The sequence below is a fragment of the Melanotaenia boesemani genome, chromosome 16, assembly GCF_017639745.1.
Source record: "Melanotaenia boesemani isolate fMelBoe1 chromosome 16, fMelBoe1.pri, whole genome shotgun sequence".
NCBI classification, from domain to species: Eukaryota; Metazoa; Chordata; class Actinopteri; order Atheriniformes; family Melanotaeniidae; genus Melanotaenia; species Melanotaenia boesemani.
The window spans coordinates 3,813,379-3,825,615 of NC_055697.1; the positions used below are offsets into that span (position 1 = coordinate 3,813,379).

Genomic DNA, 12,237 nt, shown 5'->3' on the forward strand with positions numbered 1-12,237 from the left:
TCTCTGAAAATCTGCTCCATGCTCCTCCACAAAAACATTCAGAGTATTCTCACAATTTCAAGCTAGAAAATTAAACTCTGAGGTACAAATTAAAACATTTTCTTTGAATTAGGTTAAATTTATGTCCTAAACATCCACATGGGAAGAAGATGGTGAACTGGTTGAGCTCAGGGACTGAGGACAGGAGGTTTTCTGATGATGCATACCAACTCATCCATCACTCTAATCCACACAAACAGGATCCAGTTTCCAGAGAAAAGTCCTGCAGATGGAAGGATGTCAGCTATGTGAATGTGTTTGATGGTAACTCACAGAGCTGGAGTCCACATCACTGTGGACGGCCACAGTCTGGATGCCCATCTTCTTACACGTCTTCATCACCTGCAGAGAAAACAGATTAGTGCCGAAGCTTCACTCAGGACACGAGAAACCCCCGTTTCTCTCTAACTGTATAATAAAGACCACTAGAAACCCTTGTTTCTCTCTAACTGTATAATAAAGACCACTAGAAACCCTTGTTTCTCTCTAACTGTATAATAAAGACCACTAGAAACCCTTGTTTCTCTCTAACTGTATAATAAAGACCACTAGAAACCCTTGTTTCTGTCTACTGTTATACAGTTAAAGAGAAACGAGGGTTTCTAGTGGTTAATTATCGGGGCTGTTCGGCTTCATAAATGGTAGTCACATTCATGCCAAAGACTGAATGATGTTTATATGAGGGCATCTCATCTCATCTGATCGCAGTAGAAGAATTTTCACTTGCTATCGGTTTGTTTTTCTTTTTCTCTTGTGAAAAAGGTGTGCGGCGCATAGCAATTTTTGTGTTTTGTAGGGAACAAAGGGCTAATTGTTATTTTTGTAAGCAACTAGTTCGGCACTATCATCTCCTTTTGTAAAAAGCGGGCGGACTCGTTTTCAGTCATCACATTCAGCCGGGGTCATGATTTTATTTAATAACTTCCCTGGAACAATTATTGAACATAAATGTGAGATGGACACTGGGTTATGGGAGTATCTGAAATAATGCTGTGAATAGCACTTTGCTTTGCATTTATGGTTATAATAGAAAGGAACAGAGCAAAAACTTCTACTCAACCATATCCATACTCCTTGATCAGTGGAGAGTGTACTATGTGGCCACAGGAGAGAATACCGATATCATTATTGTAGGAGACTTTAATTTGATGTCTGATCTCTGGCTTGACAGATGCCTCGTGACAGTCACAAATATGAAGAAATCATATATGATTTTACAGTTAAAAATACACTGGTTGACTATTGGAGGGTGATGAATCCAAAAACTACTCAGTTTACCTGGTTTAGTGCTTCTGGAAATGGTTGTTGTTCGAAGACAGACTACTGGCTGATGTTGCAATGCTTGGTAAACTATGTCTCTAATACTTCTCTGCTAACAGATCACTGTGCTATTTTCTTAAGTTTCTATTTATTATAATAACATGACACTTGTAAAATAATTAGGAAATTAAATAAGCTTTTTGAAAAATTCTGAATTCTGCACAGAAGTTAACGAATTGGCTGTAAATGTGACAAAAATGGACTTATCTGATGTGGGTTTTGCTGTGCCGTGCTTCCATCATTTGCAGCATGTATATACACAAACATAGCAGAACAGTGACGCCCATGCTTGTGTTCACAGCAAGTATATCCCAGCCTAATTGTGGGATATCACTACGTTTAAAAATTTCTCAAGGTATCCATCAAGGGAACCCAGTTTCCCTAAATCCATTCTGGCAGCACACTGGTTTACTGAACCTATTAAAAACTTTTCTATTAAAAACTTTTTCTAGGTTTGAAGGTGTTACAGAGAATTAAAAATTTGCCAATTTGCAAATGATACAGCTAAATAAAGCCTCAGATTACATCATCTTTTATAATGTATAATGTATTTTTATATAATTATATAATGTGAACTACTTCCCATTTGTTCTTGTTCAGATGGAATGATTGATTCAGTTGAAGTTAAATCTGAAGCCAAACATTCAGGATCAACCGTATCTGAAAATGTGATTAAAAGGCAAGATGGAAATTTTGTCAAGCAGGAAAGCAGTGTTGTTTTTGGCAGGTATCTCGGTTTTAGTCTTAGTATTCAGGACGAAAATGCTTATTAGTTTCAGTCACATTAGTTTTAGTCCAGTTTTAGTCAAATAAATAAAACAGTATGAGTCTTTTTTTTTTAACCCGTCCTGTCCAGCATCATAGCAGCAGAACGATAGTCTGGTTGCTGTGTTTTGCCAAACAAATTTGTTTTGCCAAGGGGAGGCTTATGAGTATAAGGCTCCTCTTGATAATTTGATTAATTTATTTATTTATTGACTTTGAATCATTGAATCTATGTAATCTTGCTGGACCTGACCGGAGGGGACAGAAAAAGAAGGAAGATGGCAAAAAGAAGCAAAAGGGAAAGAGGAAAGAGGAGACAAAAACACCACAAACAGAAGGCAACGACCCTTCAATCCAAACCATGACCAGACAACAAACTGTTACACCTGTACATAAATACACCAGAAAATTTCATACAGCTTTTACAGAAAAACAGAGCTGACAGTAATCAAGTTCCTAAATACTAACCCCCTACCCCCCAAAAAAAGAAAAACATATCACAAACGTATCACAACAACTATCAAAGTACCAGATACACACTCACAGAGAAAAAAATGAAAATTTCTCTCAACGTATAAATCCACTGGATAACTCAGTGACTGTCAGCATGCAGAGGATGAGGAATAAGGAGTGATCAGAGATGAGGAGTGGTGAGTGAGATCATGCAAATGCAACACGCCTCCACATCCAGTCCAGATTAAGGCAGCCCGGAGATCCGGGTCCTCAGCAGCAGTCTCGGAGCACAAACCCAAGCTACCCCACCCCGAAGAAGACTCCAGCCCCAGCCAGAGCTCCCTGCGGTCATGGGACACAAGGTCTAGACACCAGTCATCCAGAGCGGCCTGAGCAAAGGGTCCAGGGCCCCAGGAGCCTGCCCCCAAAATCACAACCACATCCACATCACACATAACCATCCCAGCACGTCCCTGGCAGACCAGAGGACAGCAAGCCCCAAATCCCCCCCCAAAATCACATCCCACCCAGATGTGGCAGACCGGGCACTCCCCAGGGTCAGCAGCCTCCCATCGGTGAAGGGAATCCGGGTCCCCAACGCTGCCGTGTTATACTTAACTGCTGTTGTGCAGAAACCTTTTATTTTCTATATTTCACCTTTTATCATGAACTGATGCCCAATTCATCATACAAACATGTCACACAAGAAAATAGCAGATCTATAAGTTGTTTGGTTATTTTAAAATAAAGGGTTTTAGACTTAGAAGGTTTTCCAGCCAACAGCAAATACTTTCTGATCTACTCTGGGTTCTGCATTGTACAGATAAAGTTCTAACTGTGGAATCAATTACTCCAAAAAAGCAAAGAGCAACAACATCCTTACTTTAACTGTGGCTTTATTTCTGAGAATTTTCTGAAGTGTAAAACTCCACCCTGAACATACACATGTCCAAAATATGAGCAAAGGATGAGGAACACATGCTCAACATGACCTGGTCTGGCAGTGGAATTATGATGGATTATAGTTAAAATATGCCCATGTATCGTTCCGTTAACACTGCCATCATGATTCAACTATGAATGAATAAACTGCTTATCTGTGTGCGATGCATATCTGGTGGTGGGCGTGGCCAAGGTGCAGCAGCGTTGCTGACTGACAGATTGCGCTCACAACAGGCAGAAATGTTGTGCATTTACATATAGTTTTTTTTTATTACTTTGGGGTCACTGTCTGCCCGAAACAACATATTAATGTTGTTTTATATGGGTCAAAGCAGTTATTTATGTATGTATAGTATAATATTACCCAATGTGCTTGCATGTTACGTGTTAACCTAGGCTTTTATTTTGAAAGAATTATTCTAACGTCCGGTCCGCCTGTTAACATGTCTTCATCTTTCAATTCTGAAGGAAAAATTAAAAAAGGAATTGCCAAAATCCAAAAACAGACCAGTTTTCAATTAAGTTTTTCTAGTTCTTTCATCTTTGAATTCTCGGAACAGGAAAGGAAAATCGGTTCTGTTTTTCCGTTTTTCCCATTTTGATTGTCAATGAAAAAAACAACGAATTGCCTCCTTCTAAAATAGAATTAATATGGTTTGCAAAGCCATCCCACAACCCTGCTTAATATAATATGTAATGATTTCCAGAATTCACCCCTAAACCTAGTCTAGTGGAAACTGTATTCGGGGACCACAGCTTAATTAAAAATGAGTAAAACAACTAATTTATTACAGTAACTTTCAGATCTGAGATATTTCATAATTACAGTCGCCATATAAGATAAACTACAGATTTTTTAACTTTTACTTGTAGGGCTGGGCGAACGTGCTTAATGATCACATGATCAGCTGTGAGCCTATTCACTCGATCAAACATGGCGGAAATGCGCAGGACAACAGCCAATCAGAGTCAACCTTTTCCTGCTCCACTACCATTTGTAAGTTGTCAGAGAAGTTAAAGCTGGGTGAGCAGAATGACCGACTGGTGACGGGAGAAAAACATGGAGGACATGCATGCAAAAAATAAAAAATAAATCAGCGACTGCTGAACGGTGACCTCTCTACCATCACCACGTTTAGGGTCCTCTGGAGTCGCATGTGCAGGAATTATTTTAAGTAATATGACGAACATGAAGCAGAAGAGGATGAAATAAACAATCTGTGATCCTACAGATCTCAATTTCCGATGACTGAAACACTCTGAGCCACACCTGCATTCAGGTAAACCTCATGTTTACATCTCCACTAAGTTGTGTTCAGTAATAATACAACAGTTCTGTGTGTGTGTGTGTGTGTGTGTGTGTGTGTGTGTGTGTGTGTGTGTGTGTGTGTGCGAGCGTGTGTGTGTTGGAAAGTCTTACCCTGCATGCAATTTCTCCTCTGTTGGCAATAAGTATCTTGTCAAAGGTCTGTGGAGGGAAATACATTAACTCTGATAATCAATGAGAGTCGGGACATCCTGGACTCAGTCAGGACGTCCTGGACTCAAACCATTTAATAGTGACAGTGGTTGATTCATTCTTCCATCCAATCAGGAACCAGGATGTTCGTACCTTCTCATCAGGACTGGAAACCATGGAAACAGTGGAGTACAGAGATCTGCTGGTCACTGCACAACATCTGGACTCACATGATACAGACTGAAAAACAAATACAGACAGATCTTTAACTCCTCATCATCATCTGACTGGGAACAATTATCAATAACTAGTTAACATTCAGTATAGGAATAAAAAAACGATGAGTCTTCCTCACACACCAGAGTAAGTCATGGAGTTCCTCAGGGTTCTGTACTTGGACCAATTATTTTCTTGTTATAAACGCTTCTCTGAGATACTATCATTAGACAGCATGGTATAAACTTTCGTCACTATGCAGATGACACTCAGATTTACTTCTCCATGTAGCCTGGTGAATTCAATCCGTGGGTTAGATTACAAAGACTTCTAAACTCTGACGAGACTGAGGTTGTTGTCTCTGGTTGTTGTCTCTCGCTGCAGCAGTGGCTTCCACTGCTGCAGCGAGGAACCTTGCAGTTATTCTGGACCAGGACTTGTCTTTGACTCGCATATAAAATCGGTTTCTAGAACCTCCTTCTTCCACCTACATAATATTCCCAGAATAAGGAGCATCCTGTCTCAGAGTGATGCAGGAAACTGATCCATAGATTTGTTCCTTCCAGAATTGATTCATTATTGATCTGAAAAGTCTTCATCTGATCCAAGATGCTGCAGTGAGGGCTCTGATGAGGACCAGAGACCATAATTTTCCAGTTTAATTTTCTCATCATCTGCTTCCTGTTAGATCCTGAATAAATTTTTTTTTTTTTTTTTCTTTTTTTAACTTGTCCTGTCCAGCATCATAGCAGCAAAATGATAATCTGTTTGCTGTATCGTGCTGAACAAATTTGCTCTGCCAAGGGGAGGCCTATGGGTAAGGCTCCTCTTGATAATCTGATTCATTTATTAATTTATTTACTTTGAATCACGGAATCTATGTAATCTTGCTGGACCTGACCGGAGGGGACAGAAAAAGATGGACAATAGTGAAAAGAGCAAAAGGGAAAGAAGAAAGGAGACAAAAAGATCACAGACAGAAGGAAACGACCCTTCAATCCACACCATCACCAGACAACAAGCTGTTACACCTGTACATGAACACACCAGAAAATTTCCTACAACTTTTACAAAAACAGAAACGCACACACAGAAAATACAGGGCTGCCAGTCATTAAGAGTTTTTAAATAATAACCGAATCAAAAAGACATAACAGCGACCAGATACTAACTCACAGGAAAAATCTAAAATTCTTCTCCTCACATATGAAGCTCTTAGGCCAGGTTCACACTGCAGGCTGAAGAGACCCAAATCGGATTTTTTTGCTCCTTTGCGACCTGTATCTGATCTTTTCATAACAGTCTGAACGACACAGATCAGATTTTTTCAAATGAGACCATGGCCACTTGGATATGTGGTCCTAAATCTGATACGTATCGGATCTTTTGCCATGCGACTTCAGTCTGAACGGCCAGGTCGCATTAATCCGACCTACACGTCATACACAACATTGTTTAACTCCTTATCTGTAAAGGCGTCACATCACTCTCTCACCACTCCTGACTGCGACTCTGTACCCACACGTTTCTCTGTGCAGACGTTGCTGCCACTGCTCCACAAAAGGCCATGGCCAAAAATCTGGCTCTCCTCTTTTGTAATCTCCTCCTTAAAATGATGCCACTGAAAATGTGCTGGCTACGGCTGGACAATAACTGTAAAATTGCAACATACGCTCCGCTGTTACTGTCCGAAGACGTCACACACACGCTCACTGTCACGTCGTCGTGTCTTCTACGCATGCGGGACACTTTCGGTGCGCATAAGGCTCATACAGGAGATCACATACAAATCGCATTTAATTGGAAATGTGAAAGGACTCTTAAAAAAATCGGATTTCACTAAAAAAATCTGAATTGAGCATTATGCCCTGCAGTTAGGGGCGGGCGATATATCGAATATACTCGATATATCCCGAGTTGTTTGACCCGAGATATAGAAAATAAGTATATCGCGTACATCGAGTATAAATAGTCAAGCAGACTGCCCCGCTAACAACAGCAGAAGGCACTCGCCCCCCATTAAGTCTGTGTCACAACAGACAATGGGACTAACATAATCACAGCTATGAGTCTGAATGGGTGGAGAAGGCTACAGTGTTTTGGCCATCGATTGCACCTTGCTATTGGTGAGTATTTGTATAGGTTTTCCTCCCTCTAATTGAGATATTATTTATATTTTTTTATAACAGTGGTTAATATAACTAAGATACTATTTCATATTTCAGCATAATTAAATTGAAAAACTTGGAAACCGTTTCAGTATTTTTTATGTATTTAAACAGCTTGAATACTTTCAATCATTTTTTTAATGCAATTAAAAATATAAGCATTTCATTATCTTTTCAGGTCCAGGTAAAAACTAGCCATTCTTACGTTGAAAACAGTCATTCATATTGTGGTGTTATTGACAATATAAATTTTGTAAAGCATATAAGTTTCTTTAAACATGTCAAAGGTCAGGAAATCAAGTCAAGAGCCATATTGGAGATGGAGGCGCAGGCGATGCTGTCTGACCAGGGCACAGCACGGTCAGCTGCTTCACAATCTCATGAAACACCAGCAGTGTCTGAACCAGAGCCACCAAAAAAGAAAACTCTTGGAAGTTTCTTTAAAAAGGCAGCAAACCCCTCTTCTACAGCTACAGCCACAGCTTGTCACTCAAAGAGACAATGAAAGCAGAATTGTCCATCTACTTGCAGAGTCCAAGTGCTGACACTGAATCTGATCCCCTGCTGTGGTGGAAGGCCCATGAGGAAATGTTTCCAAACATGAAAAGTTTAGCAAAAAAATATCTAGTTCCCCAACAGAGAGGGTATTTAGTACCAGCAGGATTGTGGTCACATGTCACAGGGCATCACTCAAGCCAGAAGCTGTTGACAGGCTCGTGTTTTTAGCCCAAAACCTCTAGACACAGTGTTATTGCAAACAAGCTATAGACAAAACCATGCCACCCACTTCTGTGATTTAAAGTTTTTTTGTTTTTGCATTCACATATTGGACTTTCATTTATCTATTATTTTGTGTTCTGGTTTATTACAAACTTGAACAAGCAGAAAAAGTGCACCTTGTTTTTTGAAATATGCTAGTCAAGAACTCTTGCTGATGCATTTTACTTTTTGTTTTTTAACTTATAGACTTCTGCCTCTGTGCCAATTTAATTTTAAATATATTTATTTATTTTGTTTAATTGTCTTTTACAACAAATGCAGTCTTGCACAGAAAATCAACATTTACACAAAATTTTAGAGGAGATTTCAAAACCTTGAGATATTTATCGTGCATCGGGATATAAACGAAAATGTATCGGGATATCGGTTACAGGCCATATCGCCCAGCCCTACCTGCAGTATGAACATAGCCTTTGTGACCCAGATCCACTGATTTCCTTTTCTAGATTTTATTTTATTAACACAGTTATAATAATAATGTGTGGATCATATCTTGGACTTGGTTTAATTGAATTACAATTGTACTGCAATGACTTGGACTGAACTGGACTATGTCAGCGTTGTGTGTTTGTTTCAATAACAATATTTTTTCTCCTGGAAGCCAAGACTTGAGAGAATGATGAGATGAGAAAAGGCTTGGTCACTGTTGATCTGTGTGTTCTTTCTACAAAGTTCTGTTAGTAATAAATTCTGCTTTTTTCTTCAGGTCGACCTTTATGCTGCTACATCTATTCATACATTCATTTTACATCATAATCTGACAGCTTCTACAAACTGGTTTATACTGGGATTAAAAGCTCCAGCTGCTACAGACGGGTTCACAGGTGGGCCAAAAAAATAAAATAAAATAAAATAAAAAAATAAAAGAGGGAGGGGGGGTGTTTTTACACCATGAAGACTTTACGTCAGCTGTTTATTTATTTAAGACCAAGATGTTAAAAGTTGTGGAAAGGTATAAAAACAGAGGGTTCTGGTCTTCGAATAAAACTTAACGCAGCATTGGTTCACATCTGTCCTCTAACACGAAGACGAGGCCCCACTCAGATGTGATCCCAGTTTAAGCTATGAAATCAACGCTCTGAACCGGACACATCCCGTCAAACTGTTCTGTACCGTTAAACTTTATCATCACATAGTTTCTCCGTTTTTTGCTTGTGCGTTGGAAATGACACCTTCAGGTCTGTTCGGTGACACTGTCAGAACCGAACCGGTACCAGTATATGACCTGACCGAGCTACTGCGGTTCGGTTCCGGTGAAGTGAACTCTGTTTCTGTCCCTCAGATATAAACTCACCTTCACTGAAAACAGCAGCCTGTCCAGTAACACACAACCTCTGTGCGCCGCCATGTTGGCCAGATTCCTTCTTCTTCTTCTGCTTCTCCTTTAACGGTAGCTTGCTTCCTCAAGGTGTCAGTGCTGCCCCCTGCTGGACTCAGAGAAAACATACACTTCTACAGCACACTGCTATGGAGGCAAGTTACCTTAACTTGGAAGAAAGAAATAAATATTTAAAGATTTAACTGGATAATTTGATACAATCTAAATAAATAAATAAATAATAATAAAGGTATTTTTTATGAATTAATGAGTAAGAGAAATAATAAATAATTTTAGAAATAAAAATATAACTCCAATTGCAAAAAAGGGATGTTGGGTAAAATCTAAAAATAAAAACAAAATGTCATGATTTTCAAATCTCATTGGGTCATCTTTTATCCCCAGTAACAGATCACCAACATGCCAGATGATGAAACTGAGACATTTCACCATGTGATGGAAAGTATGAGCTGACAGTGAATCTGATGCAGCAACACGTCTGGAAAAGTTGGAACAGGAGCAACAAAAGGCTGGAAAAGTAACTGGTACAAACCAGAAACACCCAGTTGACAATTAACCAGGTTAACTGGCAACAGGTCAGTAACATGACTGGGCATAAAAGGAGCATTTCACAGAGGCAGCCCAGATAGCAGACATGTTTGGGCTGAATCCTGCCTGCTTCTTGCACTCATGGCTTGGTTATGGCCCTGACAATTGTTATGTGGGGCAGAACTGGACCAGATGTCAGTTGCCAACCTTGCTTGGATTATGGCAAGTCTCCTGTGGGCCTCATGTGGTGGTCATGTGACCAGTTGTACGTAGGCTGTAACTGGCTGTGGATGAAACTGCTGTGATGGACAGTTTTAAGCTGACCAAACATCCGTTTTGTTCACCAAGTTAACATTTATCTAAAAGATGGATCTGAAGCTTAGTTATAACAGTCCAAGGGCAGGAGATAAATATAATTTAACATTTAACTAACATTTTATGTTAAATCGCTCAACATCAAACTTAAAAAAATAAATATTGTTGCTGAAAGAACTTCCACATCTGGATGATGCCACGGAGACAAACACATTTCCAGCATGACTGCAGATCTTTCCTGTTTAATATCATCCTCATGCTGATTGTTCCGGAAGGAAAAATGCAGTTTGGACTAAAAGTGACCAAAATTCCTGCTGAGATCTTCACCAGAACTGTTCCTGATCCAGTTAGTCTAACTGGTCCAGATCCCAGCAGAACTCTGATAGGATCTTTTCTGGGAAGCAGAATCTGTTTAGAAATCAGTCTGAGATCTGACCAATCAGATCATTTCTCTGAAGACCACCTCACTGTGGAGTTCAGAGCCTGAACCGTTTCCTGGTAACACCACATCAGACGGGAGAAGGTCCCACCTGGTTCTGGAAGGTCTCACCTGTCTGTCTCAATTGATTGGCAACTTGCCCAGGTGTCCCTGCCTCTCGCCTGCTAATTGCTGGTATAGACTCTAGCTTTCCCATGACCCTGAATTGGATGGATGCATGGATATCCTCTAATATCTTAGTCCGGGCTGGACAGTGTAATTTCCCTTTATCCAGTCAAAATAAGAAGCTGTGGATCATAAAGCAACTTCAACATCACACTGAATGTAAACCAGGTATATTTAATTTCTAATCCTTCACTCTGAGAGAAATATGAGCTTCAGAGTGCATCCAGTCATTTTCTCTGCAGAAAAAGCTTCCTTTACCTGCATCTTTTCCACCACTCGTTCCTCATTGTTTATTCTCCCAAATAAAAGCTGAGACATGGGACTGAAATGATGAATACATTTTTATTTCACTCTGAATGAAGATCAGAATATTACGAAGAAAGAAAAGTGAAAACAAATATTTGACAGTCTGTCACTTACGCTTTAAATCTTTAAGACACAACTTTTCAAAGGTCTGAGGTTTGGTGGCAGAGGAAGATGGATTTTTAGTAAACATCTGACTCATCTTTTCTTCTATGAAGTCTCTCAGGACAGAGGCTGTATCAGGGAGGCTGTTCAGAAAATCCAAGTCATATTCACAGCGAATTTTAATAAAAACAAAAACAGGATGAAGCTGGTAACCACATGGCTGACGAAGTTGACATTGAATTCATCTCATGTTTCAGACGTCTGAGCTGAATTAAGATGAGATCAATTAGATTTCTGGAAATCTGCCTCCTCCTTCTCCAACCTGCTCTGAGAAATCATCTTTTTCATCTGACTTCTATGGAGCTCAATGGTAGACCGCTCATGTTGGTGCTGGAAATGAAATTTAGAAATAAAACAAACACAAGGACTAAAATGAGTTTTTAAACTGAAAAAAGCTGCAGAGAAAAACAAACTGTAGATAAGAAAATAAAGACAATTGCTGATACTGGCAGTAGTTGTGTTTAACTTGTTTACATGGAGCAATTTGGATCTGATGGAAAGTCCAGATGGAATAAAATGAATCAGCTGATCTATCAGCCTGGAAGTTTCTATCTGATTAATCTGGGCAGTTTAACATGTCTGCTCTCATCCTGATGGTTTCTGTGGTGGATGTTGTTTCTGCACATGCCTGAACCACATGGAGGCTAGTTAGCATGATGCTAAGCTTAGTTACCATGATGGGGAGGCTAGTTAGCATGATGCTAAGCTTAGTTAGTATTATGGGGGGGCTAGTTAGCATGATGCTGAGCTTAGTTAGTATTATGGGGGGGCTAGTTAGCATGATGCTGAGCTTAGTTAGCATGATGCTGAGCTTAGTTAGCACGATGACAAGGTTAGTTAG

At 39.7% G+C, this 12,237-nt stretch overlaps 1 protein-coding gene across 2 annotated transcripts in view; it reads right to left on the bottom strand.

Annotated features, from left to right (window-relative positions):
• Positions 1 to 9,512, bottom strand: part of pcca (propionyl-CoA carboxylase subunit alpha) — a 32,624-nt gene extending 23,112 nt beyond the window's left edge. Inside the window, exons 1-4 of one of the 2 annotated variants that reach the window (XM_042010390.1) lie at positions 9,437 to 9,512; positions 5,132 to 5,218; positions 4,940 to 4,987; positions 313 to 381 (exon numbers count right to left, since the gene is read on the bottom strand). In XM_042010390.1, coding sequence (XP_041866324.1) covers positions 313 to 381; positions 4,940 to 4,987; positions 5,132 to 5,218; positions 9,437 to 9,490 — 258 coding nt within the window. In that variant the 5' untranslated portion in view covers positions 9,491 to 9,512. Of the gene's footprint in view, positions 1 to 312; positions 398 to 462; positions 605 to 4,939; positions 4,988 to 5,131; positions 5,219 to 9,436 lie in introns of those variants that run through there. The other variant, XM_042010391.1, reaches the window with a different exon arrangement.
• Between the last annotated feature and the right edge of the window lie 2,725 nt (positions 9,513 to 12,237).